Raw genomic sequence first — 20,743 nt, 5'->3', positions numbered from 1 at the left:
TGGGGATACTATTTCCAATCCTGTCCAGTTAGCCTCCTAGGACTATGTTTTATTTCCCCCTTTTCCGAAAGCAACCTCAACCTGAGCCCCTGTTTAGCTTCTTGTGGGGATTGTTGGGTCTCATTGTCCATAACTGGCAGCTCTGACCCGGGAATCTGACCCCTAGATCCTTAACGCTATCCCCCCTCCTTGCTTCTTTTTCTCCATTAGGGGCCTCAGGCTCCATCACTGAAGCTGGGGCAGACTCAGGAGAGCATGCAAAGTGCTAGATCAAGTGCTAAGAGGCCCTGGGGAGGAGGAGTGAGGGCAGGTCTGGATGAAAGTTGGAGAGGGCTCCTTACTCTGGGCTGGACCTTGAAGGCTCAGACTAGGCCCAGCATGGGACAGGAGTTGGGGGAGGTTCTATCTGATCCCTTTGTCCTGGTCCTGGGTATTTCACAGCCACCTTGCTTGAGCCCTGTCTTTCCCTCTCTCCCCCACAAGTCCCTCCTATACAAGAAAGTGAATGAGGCGCAGTATCGCAGCCACCTTGCCAATGAGATGATGATGTACCACATGAAGGTGAGCCCTGCACAGAGCTTCTACCCTCCTTCTCAGGCCCCCAGGGTCCCCTGTAGTCTCCCTGTTCCTCCCCTAGCTCCATGAATCCTCTGGTGCCCAGGATCAGGCTGGGCTTTCAGATCACCCTCTCTTGAAGATAAGAGCAGTGCCTGGGCTTTTGCTCTCCTGCTCTCCTTCGGGGCAGCCTCTCTGCAAAGCAATTTCTGGTTCAGCCCCAAAGCTGGCAGCAAGACTCAGCCCAGTGGAGAGCATGGTTCACACCGGTGTTCCCCATGTCCAGGGATAATTCCCATCCTGGGAACTGCTGACAGCTGGGAAGCCCACTCAGGGTCCTCCTGCAGCTCCCTTATGTACAGTGGTCCTGCAGTCCTAGGCAGTCCCATCCCCCAGACCCTGTGCAGGACAAGCTGTCTGGAACTTTAGTTCAGAGTATGTGATGGTCATTGTTCATTTGAACATTTCGTCTCCTCTGTGTCCAAACCAAATGGCCCCAGACTTTGTGGCTGGGGTCAAAACTGTAGCAGGAAGGATTGGCTCTGGGATGGTCCTCCCCAAAGAAGAAATCTTTGAGTTATTGTCTGTGGAAGGCCGCCATAGTGTCAAGAAAGGCAGGTGTCAACAAAGGCAGAGAACACCCTTTGACAAGGAGAGGCGGTTACAGATGAGGGTGGGCCCAGGCAAGGAGGCACAGTAGGTTGGCTGCAGGATGGCGAGGGGAGGATGGTGTTCTCCTGCCCAGTGACAACCCATGGAAGACCCAACTGGGGTGCATTCTAGTGGGAGGTCCCTGCCACTGTGGGCATTTGAGGTTGAAGATGTTGGATGGGGTGGAGGCTGTCTTCTGATGCCCTGGCTGGTCCCCTCCAGGTCTCTGATGACGAGTACACCAAACTTCTCCATGACGGGATCCAGCCTGTGGCTGCCATCGACTCCAACTTTGCCAGTTTCACATACACTCCTCGCTCTCTGCCCGAGGATGACACTTCCATGGTGAGCCGGCTCACCCCGCCTGACTGTGGAGGACGGACAGCCAGAGATGGAAGTTAGATGTGCATAGGAAATTCCTGGCAGGACCGAGTCATCAAGAGATGGAGGGGGCATGTGGTCTGCCAGCGTGGGCCACAGGGCCTGCCAAGGGGCTGGACTGGAACCAACGATGGCCTCAGGATTGGCATCTCCCTCCCTGTTTTTCTAAGACTTTGTGGGAACTTGGTTCCAAGAGTTCTTAGATCTCCTGTTTCTAAGTTCATGGCTCCAAGAATGCTTGGCTGTACCATTTTTTGGTTCTCAAGTTTAAAAGTTCTAAGACTCCAACATTTTGGAGGCTTCAAGAAGGGCCAAGGTAAGGGGAGTGGGGTGCATCTTGAAACTGACAGTCTCTCTGATCCCTCCTTCTGCTCTGTCCAGGCCATCCTGAGCATGCTGCAGGACATGAATTTCATCAATAACTACAAAATTGACTGCCCGACACTGGCCCGGTGTGTACGCCCAGCCCTCCGCTCTGTGTGCCAGCAGCCCCGTCTCTGCCTCCTTTGCCCTCTGCTCTCACATCCATTGCTCCCTGTGCTCTGGGAAGGACCTCTGAGGATGTCTAGGGGAGGCCCAGACTTGTAATGGTGGGGGGATCCACCAGTGAGAGGCAATTCACAGAACCTTGAGAAAAGAGAGGGAATGGGGCAGGACAGAGCTTGGAGGGCTTGCTGGAGGAGGAGAGCCTGAGGCCCATGTGCTGCCCTCTCCCCACCCCCAGGTTCTGTTTGATGGTGAAGAAGGGCTACCGGGATCCCCCCTACCACAACTGGATGCACGCCTTTTCTGTCTCCCACTTCTGCTACCTGCTCTACAAGAACCTGGAGCTCACCAACTACCTCGAGTGAGTGGCTGCCCCTGTGCCCATCTGGCAGCTGCTGGGGTCCCCTTCCTGGAGACAGAACCGCACCTCCTGTGCGGCAGACTTTCCATGCATTGCCTCACAGGATCCTCTTAACAGCCCAGTGTGAAAGGTACAAGGCCTCTTTCCAAGATGGGGACACAGGTTCCTGAGCCCCTGTGCAAGTGGTTCCCGGACATGTGTGGTCAAGAGCTCAATCACTGACCACGGAGCAGTTCCTCTTCTTATAGCCATCTCCTCCAGCTGGCCCTCCTGTGGAGGAGGGAGCTGTGGCTCACCTCTGTGTCCTCTGTCTCCTCCCAACCAGGGACATGGAGATCTTTGCCTTGTTTATTTCCTGCATGTGTCACGACCTGGACCACAGAGGCACAAACAACTCCTTCCAGGTGGCCTCGGTGAGACCCTGCCCTCCTCACAGTGGGCACCCTCCCCGGGGTGTCTGGGAGCCTCACCCCTCCAGCCTGAGGGGTGGCGGGAGCTCATGAGACCAGGAGCCGGTTGAGAGACAGGAGGAGGCTCTCCCAGGCTATGGGAGATGCAGGAGTGCTGAGGGGGTGGGAGGAGCTGGGCTGTTCTGTGCCTAATATGCCTCTGGATGTCAGGAGTGATGGAGTTTTCTTTGGTTTTTCCAGAAATCTGTGCTGGCCGCGCTCTACAGCTCGGAAGGCTCTGTCATGGAGGTACCACCATTCTGCCCAGTATCCCCATCCCCATTGTCCCTTTAAGGCCAATGACTTATTAACATGAAGCTAGACTGTGGCCCGGCTCCTCCCCATGCCAAGCCCTGCTTTCCACCCAGACTGGGAGAGCTGCAGCACCCCCAGGGCACATCTGACTCTTGTTCCCGATGAGCTTGGAAGGGTACCCATGTGGCTGGGGGTGCCAGTCAGGCTGCAGGTTCTGCCCGAGCCCAGGTTTGCCCAGGGAGGCCTTGTAGTTAGCCTGTTTCTCTTTGCATGTCTAAGGACACCCTGTGAAACCCCCTCTGCTCCCAGCTTGGCATGGGCTCCTTGTCCCGTCATGCTCAGTTTTGCCTGAGACTGATTTGTGTCTGCCCACCCCCAATGGAGCTCCTGGAGGCAGAAACAAAATCGGAGACATCTCTGAGTTCCCTGCATCTGGCACAGGGCTTGGCATGAGTGGAAACCAAACTTTCAAGGTTGCCTTGCCCCACTCTGCCCCCAACAACACCCCTCTGGAACTGCTCCTGCTTGCACGCCCCCAGAGACAAGGGGCTCGCTTCCTCCTGGGAGGCCTGGTGGCAGCCTGTCTCCTGCCCTCCACGCCCTGGGCTGAGTCGGCTCCTCCTCTGAGTGACAGCCCTTCAGCGTCAGAAGACAGGGGTCTTGCCCTCGCCTCATCACTGCCCTTCCCTGTCAGCATACAAATGTTTCCTGCATGAATTAGTGTCGAAGACTCCAAGGGATCATTTCAGATTCATTCCAGCTTGAGAGGCCCTCAGAGCTCACCTTATCGTGTCCGTCCGACTGACAGCTGAGGAATCTGAGGCTCAGACATGGCCAGGGACTTGCCCAGGGTCATATGGAGGGTCGAAACAGAGCACAGAAAGGGAACTGGCCCCCAGCCCTCGACTCCCCAGTTCTGCCTGCTCTGCTCAGTTTGGGGGCCAGGGCTAGGCTGGCTTGCTTCCTCCCTTGGGGTCAGTGAGGAGGAGCACCCCCACCCCAGCTGGGCCCCTACCACGCCTCTCCCCACAGAGGCACCACTTCGCTCAGGCCATTGCCATCCTCAACACCCACGGCTGCAACATCTTTGACCACTTCTCCCGGAAGGTGATGGGGCTGGGGGTGGGGGGCAGGGAGTGGGAGCTGGGAGCTGGCCTGATGTGGGGGAGGTAGACCCGAGGGGTGGAGGTTCCTGAGGTTTAGGGGAGTAGGGGATGGGGTGTCTGGGCCTTGACCCTGTACCCCCACCCCCACCCAGGATTATCAGCGCATGTTGGACCTGATGCGGGACATCATCTTGGCCACAGATCTGGCCCACCACCTCCGCATCTTCAAGGACCTCCAAAAGATGGCCGAAGGTGCCTGCCTCTAGCCTGGGTCTCTAGATCGGGGAAGGACCACCAAGAGGGGACTCGCCTGGAGGGCACCCCCAGGGTTCAGACCCATCCCTTCCAACATCAGCCCACCAGGCAGACCCAGCTCTGCATCCCTGGCTCCCATCCAGGGTGCTGAATTCCCTGTGCCACTTTGGGATGGGCCCTGGGGCCTTGCTCTCAGGGACCCAGGATGCTGGGTCCCTCTCCTTGACCCTGTTCTCTCCCCGACAGTGGGCTATGATCGAACCAACAAGCAGCACCACAACCTCCTTCTCTGCCTCCTTATGACCTCCTGTGACCTCTCCGACCAGACCAAGGGCTGGAAGACCACGAGGAAGATCGCGGTAAGTGCCACTCCTTGGGAAGGCGCAGGCTGTACACCCTGCCTGGCTCTGTGTGGCTCCTGCAGCCTGCACGCCCTCCCAGTGCTGAGCTCAGCCTGTGGGGAAGACAGAAACCCAGACCACCTCAGGTGACAGTGGAGAGATTGAGGGAGGGGACTGGACTCACCGGGGGGGTCACCCAGCAAATCAGTGAGTGGCTGGTGGAAGACGGGCCAGAACCCAGCCACCGTCCTCCTCCTAGGCCAGGGATGGTGAGGACGGGTCCTGAGGTCCCAGTGCCGCAGTTTGCCCCCTTGGGAATGGGCTATGGAGGAGCGTGGGCGGGTGGATCACACTCATAGGAAGTAATGAGAGTGTTGACCTTTCAGGAGCTGATCTACAAAGAGTTCTTCTCCCAGGGAGACTTGGTATGTGGGGTGCGACCTCAGGGTGCCCAGGTTGGGGGAGGGTTCCTAGCCCTAGATGTTTCTGGAGCATGGAGAGGGCCAGACAGGCCTGACGACTTGATGCCTGCAGGAGAAGGCCATGGGCAACAGGCCGATGGAGATGATGGACCGTGAGAAGGCCTACATCCCCGAGCTGCAGATCAGCTTCATGGAGCACATCGCAATGCCCATCTACAAGTGAGTGAGCTCAGGGGCCTGCTGGGGACACTGCCCAGGGATGGTATGGGAGTGGGACGGGGCTGGCTGTGGCCATCACAGCAGACACAAGCGCTGCGCTGGCCTGGCCCTGCTCCACCTCATCCTCTCCTTGTCTCCGAGCACAGCCGTCTCTTGCTTTGCCCCTAAATGTACCGTTTGCTTTATCCTTGGTCCCTTATGGAAAGAGATGCTCAAGCTCTCCTTGAGCTTCCAATCTTATGCCTCATGCTCTTGTGGAAGTTCTACCTGTGGTCCAGCCCTGATATTTCTTGCTGCTCCCAGTCTGCCTTCTGACCTCTAAACCTGCCCCTATCCACCCCCAGGCTGCTGCAAGACCTGTTCCCCAAGGCGGCCGAGTTGTACGAACGCGTGGCCTCTAATCGTGAGCACTGGACCAAGGTGTCACACAAGTTCACCATCCGAGGCCTCCCGAGCAACAACTCGTTGGACTTCCTGGACGAGGAGTATGAGGTGCCTGACCTGGATGGCGCTAGGGCTCCCATCAATGGCTGTTGCAGCCTTGATGCTGAGTGAGTCCCTCCTGGGACCCCTCCCTGCCCAGGCCTCCTCCCACAAGCCTCCACGGGCCTGGCCGCACGCCCTGGGACCAGAGCCAAGGGTCCTGGATTCTAGGCCAGGACTTCCCATGTGACCCGAGCGAGGTCTGACCTTCCCGGGCCTCGGCTTTCTTGTCTGTATAATGGAAGACTTCAGCCTCACTGGGACTTTGTCACTTGTCCTCTGAGAGCACAGGGGTAACCAGTGAGCAGTGGACCCTGCTCTGCACCTCTGACCGCACCTTGGCAAGTCCCCACCCTCCAGGCCACTCCTTCTCTGAGGCAGCCGGATGGTTTCTTCTGGGCCCCATTCCTGCCCTACCAGACCTGTGCCCTTTCCTGTGGGGGCACCCTCACTGGCTCCCAGGATCCTCAGGCAAGAACATGAGACATCTGAGTGGGCAAAGGGTGGGTCTTAGAGACAGTTATCAGCCTGGCTGGAGGACTAGAAGTAGCCATGGGACCACCTGTGGCCCAGAGGACTGCCTTTGTACTTATGGTGAGGACCGGGACCTGGGGATATAAGGGTCCCAGGAGGACGCTGCCAGGGGGCCAGTGCAGTGCTCTGGGGAGAGGGGGCTCAGGAAGAGAGGAGGATAAGAACAGTGAGAAGGAAGGATCCCTGGGTTGGGAGGCAGGCCCAGCATGGGTCAGCCATGCTTCCTCCTGGCTGTGTGATGCTGGGCAAGTCCCTTCCCCTCTCTGCGAAACAGTAGGGTGAGACAATCCATTCTCTAAGACCCCTTTTAGATCCAAGTCCCCATAGTTCTGTGGAGTCCCAGGAGAGGCCACCGAGGGTCCCTGGCCCCCTTGGGCACAGAGCTGACACTGAGTCCCTCAGTGGCCCCCTGAGTATACCCCCTTAGCCGGAGCCCCTTCCCCATTCCTACAGCCAGAGGGGGACCTTGCCTCAGCCTGGCAGGGCCTCTCTCCTCTTCAAGGCCATATCCACCTGTGCCCCGGGGCTTGGGAGACCCCGTAGGGCCGGAGCTCTGGGGTCATCCTGGCCACTGGCTTCTCCTTTCTCTGTTTTGTTCTGTATGTGTTGTGGGGTGGGGGGAGGGGGGCCACCTGCCTTACCTATTCTGAGTTGCCTTTAGAGAGATGCGTTTTTTCTAGGACTCTGTGCAACTGTTGTATATGGTTCCGTGGGCTGACCGCTTTGTACATGAGAATAAATCTATTTCTTTCTACCAACCCTCCGCCACGGGGCTGTCTGCAGGCTTTGTGCATGAGGTTGTTGGTGGTGGGGAAACAGCATCAGGGAAGGCAAATGCCTTTAAGAACTCCCAGGCTACTGGAACTCCCATCCCTGCTGCCTAGCCCCTCTTCTGTGGGAGTCCTGGATCTGTCGGGCTACCCCCAGACCAGTCCTGTGCCAGATTCTGGGTACTGAGGTGGAGATGGCAGATGCAGAGGCCTGAGCATGAGGCAGTTGTTTGTGGACTGGAAATGGAGAAATGAGAGACTGAAGCAATCAAGGAGGCTGCCTGCAGGAGGTGACCTGGCGCTCCTTCTAGACCCTCTGTCTGCTGGTCTACCTTAGTCATGCATGCCCTTACAGACAAGGCCTGAGCCTCTGAACCCTCTCCTAGCCACAGGGATACCTGTCTGTGTCCCTGTAAATCCAGCCAAAGGGGTAGCCCTGAGTCTGACTGTGTATCAAATACAGCCCTGGGTTGTCTGTGGGGTTGATTTCCCTGCTCTCCTGGCTGTGAGGTTTGCTTCTGCACAGACAGAGGGGCAGACTCCAGACTGGTGACCAGGAGGAAGCTCTGATTGGCAGTCTCCAGACCCCACGCCCACCTTGCCTGGAGCCCTCCCATCTTCTCTTCCTCTTCATTTCTCCCAGATCAGTAAAGGTTGGCATGTTAAGGGGCTGGGCACTAGGCTCTCCTTTCCTGGTGGGGGAGGGTTGGGAGGCAATGGTCCTGTGTTTGCCCACAATGGCCTCAGGGTATCGGCCTTGTCGGTTGACACGTCAGGGTGTCCAGGACCATAGAACTTGTCTGCATCTCATGCCTGGCAGTTTATTCTGGTTTGGAATCTGTTTCTCTGGCTGAACGGTCCCAGGGCTTCTAGCCTGCCCGTGGGGCTGTGGGGTCCAGGCCCCTCCCCTGCTCAGCCCCTGCTTTGGGCCCCCTGAGTCTGTCCTCTCATAGCACAGACCCCAGGCCAGTCAGTGGGCCCCCAGGTGGGAGTGAGTCACTTCCTGGCTCCAGGCTGACAGAAGAGGATTACTCTAATTGTGCCCAGCTGACACCAGCGTTGGTGTGGGCTAACACAGGTGCCTGTGACCCTCGACCCTGAGAGAGAGAGAGAGAGAGAGTGTGTGTGTGTGTGTGTGTGTGTCCTCTTCCACAGGCCTTTGGGCAAAGTGGAAGCTCAACCTAGGTACCCACCCCTGAGCCTTCCTCTCCTTCCCCCTGTGCCTGCCCTCCCTCGTGGACATTTAATTCTGTTCAAGGCCCATGCTATGACACATCCCTCCTTTCCTCCGAATTAAACAACTCACAGATATCTTCTCCTGCGCTGCAGGACCCTATGCTGAGGCCCAGAGCTAAATTCATCCTCGACCCTGGTCTGGAGGGTCTAACAGCCTGGCAGGGGAGACACAGGCCATGATACCTATGGCCCCAGGCAGGGGCCTGAGAAAACCACAGCGAGGTTTGGAAGATGAGCAGGGGTTTTCCTGCGGGCAAAGGGGGCAAGGCACTCCTGGGAGAAGGAACTGCTCCTACAAACGCTGCTGCTCAGAGAAGGAGAGTGGCTGACACACGAGAATGGAGAGAGCTAAGGCCAGATCAGGGAGGGCCATGAATGCCAGATTGCGGAGTTCAGCTTGACTGTGGGCACGAGGAAATGGGGGCTCAGGCGTGCATTTTAGAAGGTCCTGCAAGAAGATGAAGCAAGGACTGCAGGAGAGCAGTTGGGAGGGGATCATCCTAAAGTGGATGCTAAGTGGCCTAGGCTGGGCCAAGGAGGAGTTGAAGACACTTTGCACTCACACAACTTGTGCTCAATTGGATGGGGGCGGAGGCGGGATTGGCAAGTGCCCTGGAAAAGGAACCTGCTCTTGAACAACCCTGGGCAGCTGCTCAGGTGCCACCCACCCGGGCCACCAGGTGCTGGGTGGAGTCTCTGGCAGGAGGTGAGTCCCCAGGGAAGATGGGTGGGGCAGCTGTTTGGGGGCTGCCAGGGGTGGGGGCCGGAGGAAGGTGGGAGGAGGACCCTGCTTCTGCAGAGCCTGCAGGCAGCTCTCATCCGGTTGGAGAATACAGGCCTAGGCCCCCCAGGGCTCCTGGTAACTGCCCTGCCCTCCAACTTAATGGTTTCATTTTACAGGAAACCACGATTCTGGGCGTAGACAATATTATCTCGTTCTGCAGACTAGAAAGGTGAAGTCCAGGAGGTTAAGTAATCAGCCAAGGTTGGGATGTGAGCCTGACTCCTCTCCAAGGGCTCTTCTCTGGGATAGAGGAAGGAGATTCAGGAGCGCAGGGTCTCCGTCTGCCTCCTCAGGACTGTGGCAGGAAGGAGTGGTGAGCAAGTGGACTGGGGCCCCTGAGAAGGGTTTGGGATCAGCGCTGTGTGCCTGTGTGTTGCGGGGAGCGGGTGGGGCACATGAAAGGGCGTGAAGAGGCTGGTGGCGTGTAGCGCTGCTTATGGCCACCAGGTGGCGCCGAGCCCCCGCTGGCCTCACCTCCCCGGAGGTCTGAGAAGGGCAGGTGGCAGGTGTGTGGTGGGGGCTAACCTCACTCCTGTCCCCGCGCTCACTGACTGGGGTGATGAGTTCGCTGGAGGCCTTCGGGGTACAGGAGGGTATGTTGTGTGAGTAAAATATGCTTATAGACGGCACAGCCAGATTGTTCTCTGAGGGCGTACTAGGATGGGTCCCTACCAGACGGGAAGTACACCCTCAAGTTTGAAGACTGGCGGGGTAGACCCGAGAAAGAAGGTGTTGCTACTCCCTGACAAGATGGCTGCCACCCTCCATTCCTAAATCATCCCTGGAGAAACCATAGGACTGGGTAGGAAGCGGGAAGCATGGAATCCTGGGAACTAACAAAAAGTAGTCTGGGGTGCAGTGGGGTGGGAGTTGGGGAGAGGTAAAAGTGAGGAGCTGGGTTGGCAGAAAGCACGTGCCTCAGGCCTGTTGCCTTGGACAGTCAACCGTTGCCTGTCCGCTCGCTTCTACACAAACTCCTGGGGCTTCTTCATCTTCTCTTGAGAGTAGCTGGAGGAAAAGAACCATCGCTTGACTGGGGGGCTCTCCCAAGGATGGACAGGATTATTGTCCCCTTTGTGGGCAAGAGAAACTGAGGCCAGAAGCTCAGCTGATAGGAGCCTCCCTCAGAGTAAAATCAGATCCAGGGTCAGATGAGGAGGCTGGGACCAGGAAATGGCAGGGACCTTTAAGTCCACACAGAGATCCAGAGGTAGCGTAGGGATGGGCACCAGCTCCCAATTTCTGGCTCAGGGCTCCCCACCACCTTTCCCAGGGATGGCAGTCTCTGCTTCTTCAGGTCCCACCTAGAACTCACGTTTCAGACCAGACCTGGAGAGCTGGTCTGTGTCTCGCACATCACTGCCCCCGCCTCGGCCCTGTGCTGGGGACAGGGTGCGGGAGGGGATGTGCGGGTTAAAATCGCTGACCCTCTTTTCTCTCCACATCTGCCGCCTGAACCATTCCTCTGGCTCTCAGCTGAGACTTCCCGGGCAGTGTGTGCCTGCTGGGTGCGTGTGGCTTCTCTCCTCAGTTAGGAAGCCTGGTAAGGGCAGGAACACATCTGCCTCAGCTTTGATTTCCCACATCCCTCCTCAGTGTAGGCGTCCCAGGCGGCACAGTGGAAAAGAATCTGCCTGTCAATGCAGGAGACTCGAGAGATGTGGGTTCCCTCTCTGGGTTGGGAAGACCCCTGAATTAGGAAATAGCAACCCACTAAGGTATGGCAACCCACTCCAGTACTCTTGCCTGGAAAATCCCATGGACGGAGGAACCTGGTAGGCTGCAGGCCATGGGGTCGCTAAGAGTCGGACACGACTGAGCGACTTCACTTTCACTTTTCACTTTCATGCATTGGAGAAGGAAATGGCAACCTACTCCAGTGTTCTTGCCTGGAGAATCCCAGGGACGGGGGAGCCTGGTGGGCTGCTGTCTATGGGATCGCACAGAGTCAGACACGACTGAAGCGACTTAGCAGCAGCAGCAAGGTATCCTTGCCTGGGAAATTCCATGGACAGAGGAGCCTGGCAGTCTACAGTCCATGGGGTCACAAAGAGCGGACATGACTGAGGGACTGAGTACACACAGGAGCTCAAAACAGATGTGTTGACTGACAGCGGCAGTCAGGATTCCAATGCATGTATTAATCAAAATTCAGCTGAACAATGAGGGAGGCCCTCTGAAATTCTCTAGAATTATCTCTTTGCATCTCTTTCATCTCTGGTACTCCACCCCGTAAACTCTTGCCAACCAGCCTCTTCAGAGTCACAGCTCCATCTCCTTAACTTAAGGGGACTTCCAGGGTTCATCCTGCTTGCATGGTGGCCTCTCCAGGTGGTGTGGGCAGTGGTAGTGTTTACATGTGTCTTCTGCTCCTTAGGATCCCAATCATTATCTGATAACAAATGCCTTGAAAACTTTTCTTTCAAACATTTTGTCCAGTTTTGTTGTTATTTCAGGCAGGAAGCTAAATCTAGTCTTTATTAGTCCATCTTTGATGAGAGTGTAAGTCTGTTTTTTAACTTTCATTGCACTGTAGTACACCATGTAGGAATGTTGACAGACATCATTATTATTATTGGCAGTACCACACGGCAGGTGGAATCTTAGTTTCCTGCCCAAGGATCAAACCCGGGCCCCCTGTATTGGAAGCTCTGAGTATTAACCACCGGACCACCAGGGAAGTCCCTTGACAGACATTTGGATATGAATGTCTTGGCAATTAGAAACACTGATCCTGGACTTCCCTGGTGGTGCAGTGGTTAAGAATCTGCCTGCCAATGACGAGGAGACAGGGTTAATCCCTGGTCCAGGAAGATTCAACATGCGGCAGGGCAACTGAGCCCATGTGCTGCAGCTACTGAGCCCAAGCTCTAGGGCCCAAGACCACAATGCCTGAGCCGGCAAGCCCTAGAGCCCGTGCTCCACAACGAGAGAAGCCACCGCAGTGAGGAGCCTGCACGCTGCAACTAGAGAAGGCCTGCCCACGGCAAGGAAGACCCAGTGCAGACAATATAAATAATTAAATTAAAAAGAAAAAGGAATCCCATGACTGTTCTTGTGTATGTGTATATATTGAGTATTCCATTATATGAATATCTTCGTCTACCTCTATTGTTGATATATAGCTTCTACTTCACAAGTGAGACCATTCCTTTCTATGTGAAAACATTCTATTTCCTTTAGAGTAGGTCTGCTGAGATGAATTCTCCTGGTTTTTGTTAGTTTAACAATGTCTTCATTTTTCCTTTTTTTCCCCCCCCTTATTCTTGGAGGATTTTTTTTTTTTTTTCTTTCTTGGCCTTGCTGTGCATTTTGTGGGATTGTAGTTCCCTGACCAGGGATTGAATCTACACCCTCAGCAGTGAACATGTGGAGTTCTAACCACTAGATAGCCAGGGAATTCCCTTGAAGGATGTTTTTGAAGATATTGAATTCTAGGTTAGGTAGTATTTTCTTTCAGCACATTCTGTTCTCTTTCTGACTTTCGTTATTTCTGACAATGTTACAGCTGACAGATCAGCTATCAGTCTTATTGTGTCTTTGAAAGTAATGCATCTCTTTCTCTGGCTGCTTTTTAGATTTTATCTTTGTTTTTGTTTTTCAGCAGTTTTGCTGCAATGTGCTTAGGTATGGTTTTCTTTATATTTAGTCTACTTGAGATTCGTAATGTGTCTTGAATCCATGATGATTTTTCCTTTCTTCAGTTCAATCCTCATCAAGTGTAGATAAGTCATTTCTCATAATTCAATGCATGCTAAGAAGGTTCTAGAAAATTTTACTGAAATCCTGGAATAAAAAGAAAGAATGATGCAGTGGTGGGGAAAATATTTTTAATCAACCACTAGATTCTTCTCTGGCTTCAAATTCACACTCCTCATCAGGAGAGAAGGGTGGTCAGTGGTGGTCTCTCTCCTTAGCTCCTGATCTGTAACCAAGGATCTGTCCCGACCAACATCCCTACCTGGAATCAAGACTTTCCACCATTTGTCTGGTGACTGATGAGAAGGAAAAACTTTTTCTCTCTAAATTTTGCCTCTCAGTCAGCACATTAAAAAAAAAAATTTTTTTTTTTTTGGCAGTGCCACTCAGCACGTGGGATCTAGATCCCCGACCAGGGATGGAACCCATGTCCCCTACATTGTAACTGTGGAGTCTTAACCACTGGACCACCAGATGTCCCAATACTGACATTTTAATACAGAACAGTTTAGTATCTCATTGTTTAGGACTTCTGCAAATCAGAATAGGAGTTTGGATTTACCACTGAAGGAAGTCCCTCCATGATAGTAAGTATATTCCTAACAGATGAGTTCCAGCCCAACAGAATAAAGAAGGACCAGTGGGCAGCCGGGGTTCCCCTGACCTGGCAGGTTTCTTACTCCTTGCTTTGACCATTAGGCTTCAAGTACACCTGTATAAGGAGGTAGGGGAGCTTCAGGGAGCAACCTTCACTCTTGTATCTGTGTCTACCGGCTCATCTGCATCTGGGCAAAGCCTGTGTGTGCTGACCCAGCTCACTGGTCCATATATCTTCCCTAAATATAAACATCCAATTGCCCAATCCCTTCTAGATAGCCTTCCTGTGTTATAGAGACTGGAAAACTAACATTTCCCACACTCCACATAGGTCTCACCTGTAACCTGGGTCCTATATGAAGGTGTTCCCAATGAGATGTGGAGGTGGAAGGAAATTACGGGCATTGATGGCTGCATGCAGGTAGATAATATCACCTGGAAAGCATCTGTGATGCGGGTGTCTGGGTGTCTGAGGCACATCTGTGGAGGAGTTTTTTAACAGCTAGCACCTCATGTAGGTGCCAAGCAACAGATGGCAAGATGGTGATATTTTCACTAGAAAATTCCCCTGATGGGGATGAGCATTTTGGCTGGCTGCATTGGCACTGACTTTTAATGCTGTGTAGCACTGAACCCAATTCTCCTCTTCTGCTTAATCCTGTGTGGTTTATGGTATAGACAAATAAGAACCTCAACTAATGGTTCTTGAAGCACTGATCCCATTGGCTGTCCATCTTCCCCAATAAAAAGTGAGCTCTCTGAGGGGAGTGACTAGTACCTAACAGCCTAAGACAGAGTAGGCACTCAGCAAAATTTATCGATGGCTTAAGTGAAATGTTGTTTAGTCACTAAGTCATGTTTGACTCTTTTGCAACCCCATGGATTATAGCCTGCCAGGCTTTTCTATCCATGGAATTTCCTAGTCAATGATACTGGAGTGAGTTGCCATTTCCTACTCCAGGACATCTTCCTGACCCAGGGATCGAATCCAGGTGTTCTGCAATTAGCAGGCAGATTCTTTACCACTGAGCCACCCAGGAAATGTTAGGCATTAAAAATCCAACCTGAGAAACTGCATCCTCTAATAGGTCTGGGGCTGACCTGCATATCTTGAGGGGTATCTCAGTAGTGATCATGGGCATGTAAGAGTTACCACATTCAACTGAAGGATATAGTCTTCTCAGTAAAACCATGCTAGCATGACGAACAGTCAGACTTCCCATAAGAGGAGATCATGTTCATAGTGGAGTCAGGCTTGCATGACCAGCGCTGAACATCAATCAAAACAAACTGACTTCTACAACAACAGCAGGTTCCAGGACACAAAACAATATTCACTAAGCGTAAGCATACAGAAGTCAGACAGAGAAAAATAACTGTATTTATATTATATCATCATCAAATCAATTTAAAACTATCACCAATGGAAAATTTCCTCCTAAAGAAATGTCACCACAAACTGTACTTTGTTTTCATCTCTTCAGGAGACCTGTGACCTCTTAGCCCTAGGTCCTCTTAACAGTCAAAGCCAGGCCCCTAGTTTTATGTACTTTCTATCTCTTAACAACTCTTCTAAGTTGCTGGGTGGGATTACCCAGACCCTCTCAGTGACTGGCAGATGTTCTACCAAGGGAAGCAAGGGAAGTACCATCAAGGGTAGAGCACAGTGGTACAGGACGTGGTATCTGGCATCAGGCAGACCTGGACCAAGTCTCTGCTCTGTCGGTCCCCTCCTGTGAGACTGTGCAAGGCACTTACCTTCCCTGAGTCTCAATGGCCTCATTTATAAAATGGGAAGAAGAGTAAACCTTCCTGAGGCTGTCGTGAGAATTAACTGAGAAAAGAAGACAGGAGAGACTTTGGCCACTGTCAAAGCTGCCAGCTGTGAGACCGCAGGGCTCTATCAGGGTGCATTTCTGGGAATGAGGAGCATGAATTCATCTTTGACGAAAGCTGAGCAGTCAGGAAGCTTCCCATCAGGAAGCTTCCATAGGCCTCTTATCCTTCTCCATCAGAGGGCAGACAGAATGAAAGCCACAATCACAAAAAACTAACCAATCTGATCACATGGATCATAGCCTTGTCTAACTCAATGAAACTATAAGCCATGCTGTGTAGGGCCACCCAAGATGGATGGGTCATGGTAGAGAGTTCTGACAAAATGTGCTGTATTGGAGGAGAGAATGGCAAACCACTTCAGTATTCTTGCCTTGAGAACCCCATGAACAGTGTGAAAAGGCAAAAAGTATGACACTGAAAGAGGAACTCCCCAGGTTGGTAGGTGCCCAATATGCTACTGGAGATCAATGGAGAAATAACTCCAGAAAGAATGAAGAGACAGAGCCAAAGCAAAAGCAACACGCAGTTGTGGATGTGACTGGTGATGAAAGTAAAGTCCAATGCTATAAAGAGCAATATTGCATAGGAACCTGGAAGGTTAGGTCCATGAATCAAGGCAAATTGGAAGTGGTCAAACAGGAGATGGCAAGAGTGAACGTCGACATTCTAGGAATCAGTGAACTAAAATGGACTGGAATGGGTGAATTTAACACAGATGACCATTATATCTACTGGGCAAGAATCCCTTAGAAGAAATGGAGTAGCCATCATAGTCAACAAAAGAGTCCAAAATGTAGTACTTGGATGCAGTCTCAAAAACGACAGAATGATCTCTGTTCATTTCCAAGGCAAATCATTCAATATCATAGTAATCCAAGTCTATGCCCTGACCAGTAATACTGAACAAGCTGAAATTGAACAGTTCTATGAAGACCTATAAGACCTTCTAGAACTAACACTCAAAAAAGATGTCCTTTTCATTATAGGGGACTGGAATGCAAAAGTAGGAAGTCAAGAGCTACCTGGAGTCACAGGCAAATTTGGCCTTGGAGTACAAAACAAAGCAGGTCAAAGGCTAATAAAGTTTTGCCAAGAGAACACACTGGTCATAGCAAACACCCTCTTCTAACAACACAAGAGAAGATTCTACACATGGACATCACCAGATGGTCAATACCAAAATCAGGTTGATTATATTCTTTGCAGCCAAAGATGGAGAAGCTCTATACAGTCAGCAAAAACAAGACCATGAGCTGATTGTGGCTCAGATCATGAACTCCTTATTGTCAAATTTAGACTTAATGGAAGAAAGTAGGGAAAACCACTAGACCATTCAGGTATGACCTAAATCAAATCCCTTATGATTATACAGTGGAAGTGACAAATAGATTCAAGGGATTAGATCTGACAGAGTGCCTGAAGAACTATGGATGGAGGTTTGTGACATTGTATAGGAGGCATTGATCAAGATCATCCCCAAGAAAAAGAAATGCAAAAAGGAAAAATGGTTGTCTGACAAGGCCTTACAAATAGCTGAGAAAAGAAAAGATGCAAAGGCAAAGGAGAAAAGGAAAGATATACCCATTTGAATGCAGAGTTCCAAAGAATAGCAAGGAGAGATAAGAAAGCCTTCCTCAGTGATCAATGCAAAGAAATAAAGGAAAATAATAAAATGGGAAAGACTAGAGATCTCTTCAAGAAAATTAGAGATACCAAGGGAACATTTCATGCAAAGATGGGCACAATAAAGGACAGAAATGGTATGGACCTAACAGAAGCAGAAGATATTAAGAGGAGGTGGTAAGAATATACAGAAGAACTATACAAAAAAGATCTTCATGACCCAGATAACCACAATGGTGTGATCACTCACCTAGAGCCAGACATCCTGGAATGCAAAGTCAAGTGGGCCTTAGGAAGCATCACTACAAACAAAGCTAGTGGAGGTTATGGAATTCCAGTTGAGCTATTTCAAATCCTAAAAGATGATGCTATGAAAGTGCTGCACTCAATATGCCAGCAAATCTGAAAACTCAGCAGTGTGGCCACAGGACTGGAAAAGATCGATTTTCATTCCAATCCCAAAGAAAGACAATGCCAAAGAATGTTCAAACTACTGTACAATTGCAGTCATCTCATACACTAGCAAAGTAATGCTCAAAATTCTCCAAGCCAGGCTTCAATGGCACATGAACCACGAACTTCCAGATAGTCAAGCTGGTTTAGAAAAGGCAGAGGAGCCAGAGATCAAATTGCCAACATCTGTTGGATCATCAAAAAAGCAAAAGAGTTCCAGAAAAAATCTACTTCTGCTTATTGACTACACCAAAGCCTTTGACTGTGTGGATCACAATAAACTGTGGAAAATTCTTCAAGAGATGGGAATACCAGACCACCTGACCTGCCTCCTGAGAAATCTGTATGCAGGTCAAGAAGCAACAGTTAGAACTGGACATGGAACAGCAGACTGGCTCCAAATAGGGAAAGGAGTATGTCAAGGCTGTATATTGCCATGCAGAATGTACATGTACTTCTATGCAGAGTACATCATGAGAAATGCTGGGCTGGATGAAGCACACGCTGGAATCAAGATTGCCGGGAGAAATATCAATAACCTCAGATATGCAGATGATACCACCCTTATGGCAGAAAATGAACTAAAGAACCTCTTGGTGAAAGTGAAAGAGGAGAGTGAAAAGGTTGGCTTAAAACTCAACATTCAGAAAACTAAGATCATGGCATCTGGTCCCATCACTTCATGGCAAATAGATGGGGAAACAATGGCAACAGTAACACACTTTATTTTGGGATGCTCCAATATCACTGCAGATGGTGACTGCAGCCATGAAATTAAAAGACGCTTACTCCTTGGAAGAAAAGTTATGACCAACCTAGACAGCATATTAAAAAGCAGACACATTACTTTGCCGACCAAGGTCCATCTAGTCAAAGCTATGGTTTTTCCAGTAGACATATATGGATGTGAGAGTTGGACTATAAAGAAAACCGAGCGCCGAAGCATTGATGCTTTGGAACTGTGGTGTTGGAGAAGACTCTTGAGAGTCCCTTGGACTGCAAGGAGATCCAACCAGTCAATCATAAAGGAAATCAGTTCTGAATATTCATTGGAAGGACTGATGCTGAAGCTGAAACTCCAATACTTTGGCCACCTGACTTGTTTGAAAAGACCCTGATGCTGGGAAAGATTGAAGACGGAAGAAGAAGGGGATGACAGAGGATGAGATGGTTGGATGGCATCACTGACTCAATGGACATGAGTTTGAGTAAGCTCCAGGAGTTGGTGATGGACAGGGAAGCCTGGCGTGCTGCATAGTCCATGGGGTTGCAAAGAGTCGGACATGACTGAGCAACTGAACTGAATTGAGCAGTCAGCAGAAGGGTCTCAGGCAGAAGACTTCAGCCTCAGATCCAGAAAGGGCAGGTTCAAAAGAGTTTGAGAGAGGTGGGACTTCCCTGGTGGTCCAGTGGTTAAGACTCCACCCTCCCAACGCAGGGGACCCAGATTCGATCCTTGGTTAGGGAACTAGATCCTGCGTACTGCAACTAAGGTCCTGTGTGCTGGCACACACTCCTTTAAAAAAAGGAGTTTGAAAGAGGTAACTGTGGCTTTAGGGTTAGTATATTGAATTGTGTCCCCCAAATATATATTCAACTCCCAACCCTCAGTACTTGTGAATATGATCTTATTTGGATAGAGGGCCTTTGGGGATGAGATTAAGTTAGGATGAGGTTCTTATGAGAACAAAGAAATTGGACACAGAGACACATAGGAGAAAGGCCACGCAAAGACAGAGGCAGAGAGACTGGAGTGATGCTGCCATAGCCGAGCAACATCAAGGATTGCCAGCAACCACAGAAGCCAGGAGAGAGATAAGGAAAGTCCACCCCCTAGAGCCTCTAGAGAGAGCAAGGTCCTGCCAACACTGTGTTTTACAACTTCTAGCCTCTAGAATCATGAGAGAATACATTTCTTTTGTTTGAAGCCTCCTCATTTATGGTACTTTGTTGTGGCAGCCCAAGGAAAAGATACAATGAATGAAGCAGGGGACACGGTACCTCAGCTCACAGGGAGCAGGTGGACTGGAGGGAGGAGGGGACATAGCTGACCATCATTTTCTAGCTTTGTGTCTTGGGGCCACCTGACAGGACACCAAATCACTGAAGACACTCAAAGTGGGACAGCTCTTCAGTACAGTCCATGATTTATGCTCCAGACCCTTTCTTCTGTACCAGGCAAGGCTTGGGCCCCTCTAGGCCACATCTGTCCTCAGTTCTTTCTCCTCTCCTGTCCTCCTTGCCTCACTCCCTTATGGTTGTTTCTGATAAGCACTCCCGTCCCTGTAAGCCATGTGGTCACGATTGCTCAGAGTGTTCGGTACACACTTGCCCAGCCCTGTGCTGGCTGCTAGGGGGCAGGGGAGACAGAGAATTTACAACAAGACCCTTCCCTAAGGGATCTCACAGTAAGGTGGGTGAAACATTAATTTGTTGATTAATCAACTAATTAATTAAACAAGCACACAAAACAGACTATGTGCCATCCCTGGCTGGGCATTGGAAAGGCTGCAGAAGGAGTAACAGAACCAGATAACAAGCTTGTAGAGGACTAGTCAATCAAACTGAGACAGGCTGGGGCCTGGGACCCCTTACTGGAGTGCTTGCACCTGGATAAAGTTCTCCTTGAACAACAGAATGCAAAGAAAATATAAGGGACTAAAAGCTACTACGAGCATGTGCAGTTGGGGCAATCAGGAACAACAAGCTACAAAAAGGCCATAAACCAGCTGCCAGCTGGGAGGTGCCAGGAGCTAAAGCAGGAACTACACCATGATCCCTGCACACAGCACCACCAAGGGGGTGGGCAGACCACCTAAAAGTCACTCCTTTGGCCCACCCCTGAGCCTGCCCCTACCCTCACCCCATTTAAGGAACAGGCCTTCACTCCTTGGAGAGCGAGCAAGAGCAGCTGTTACTTATTTTTGATCCATTGTGCTGTCACACAGGTCCCAACCAAGCCTTGCTTGAATTCCTCATCTGGCCTCTCATCAACTCTACTGATTAAAGAGTCCAAGGACCTGATTTGCTAACAAATTCACAAGCAAATGTAGACCTGTAAGAGTGTCAACCGGGCCATTAAGGAAAAGTAGATGCTGCTCTGAAGGGAGGGTAGGGTGGGGTTTGACCTGGTCATGGTGGTCAGCCGGGTCTTAACAAAAAGAAGGAGGCTGGGCTCAGACCTCAGGTGAGTAACAGTTAACTAGCCACAGAGGGGAGGGAGCAGCATGAGCGGAAATCCCAT

The 20,743-nt window shown here is 51.3% G+C and overlaps 1 protein-coding gene across 3 annotated transcripts in view; it reads left to right on the top strand.

Annotated features, from left to right (window-relative positions):
• PDE2A (phosphodiesterase 2A) overlaps window positions 1–7,256 on the top strand; it is a 68,780-nt gene extending 61,524 nt beyond the window's left edge. For all 3 annotated transcript variants that reach the window (XM_086340648.1, XM_086340647.1, XM_086340646.1), the window contains 12 exons: window positions 484–561; window positions 1,429–1,551; window positions 1,969–2,039; window positions 2,312–2,434; window positions 2,760–2,847; window positions 3,085–3,132; window positions 4,171–4,245; window positions 4,397–4,496; window positions 4,746–4,858; window positions 5,227–5,265; window positions 5,375–5,481; window positions 5,826–7,256. In XM_086340648.1, coding sequence (XP_086196774.1) covers window positions 484–561; window positions 1,429–1,551; window positions 1,969–2,039; window positions 2,312–2,434; window positions 2,760–2,847; window positions 3,085–3,132; window positions 4,171–4,245; window positions 4,397–4,496; window positions 4,746–4,858; window positions 5,227–5,265; window positions 5,375–5,481; window positions 5,826–6,036 — 1,176 coding nt within the window. In that variant the 3' untranslated portion in view covers window positions 6,037–7,256. The remainder of the gene's footprint in view (window positions 1–483; window positions 562–1,428; window positions 1,552–1,968; window positions 2,040–2,311; window positions 2,435–2,759; window positions 2,848–3,084; window positions 3,133–4,170; window positions 4,246–4,396; window positions 4,497–4,745; window positions 4,859–5,226; window positions 5,266–5,374; window positions 5,482–5,825) is intronic.
• The last annotated feature ends 13,487 nt before the right edge of the window (window positions 7,257–20,743 follow it).

Source organism: Bos grunniens, chromosome 15, assembly GCF_055505025.1.
Source record: "Bos grunniens cultivar Pamir isolate PY7600 chromosome 15, Bosgru_T2T1.0, whole genome shotgun sequence".
NCBI classification, from domain to species: domain Eukaryota; kingdom Metazoa; phylum Chordata; class Mammalia; order Artiodactyla; family Bovidae; genus Bos; species Bos grunniens.
This window is presented reverse-complemented; position numbering and strand designations above follow the sequence as displayed.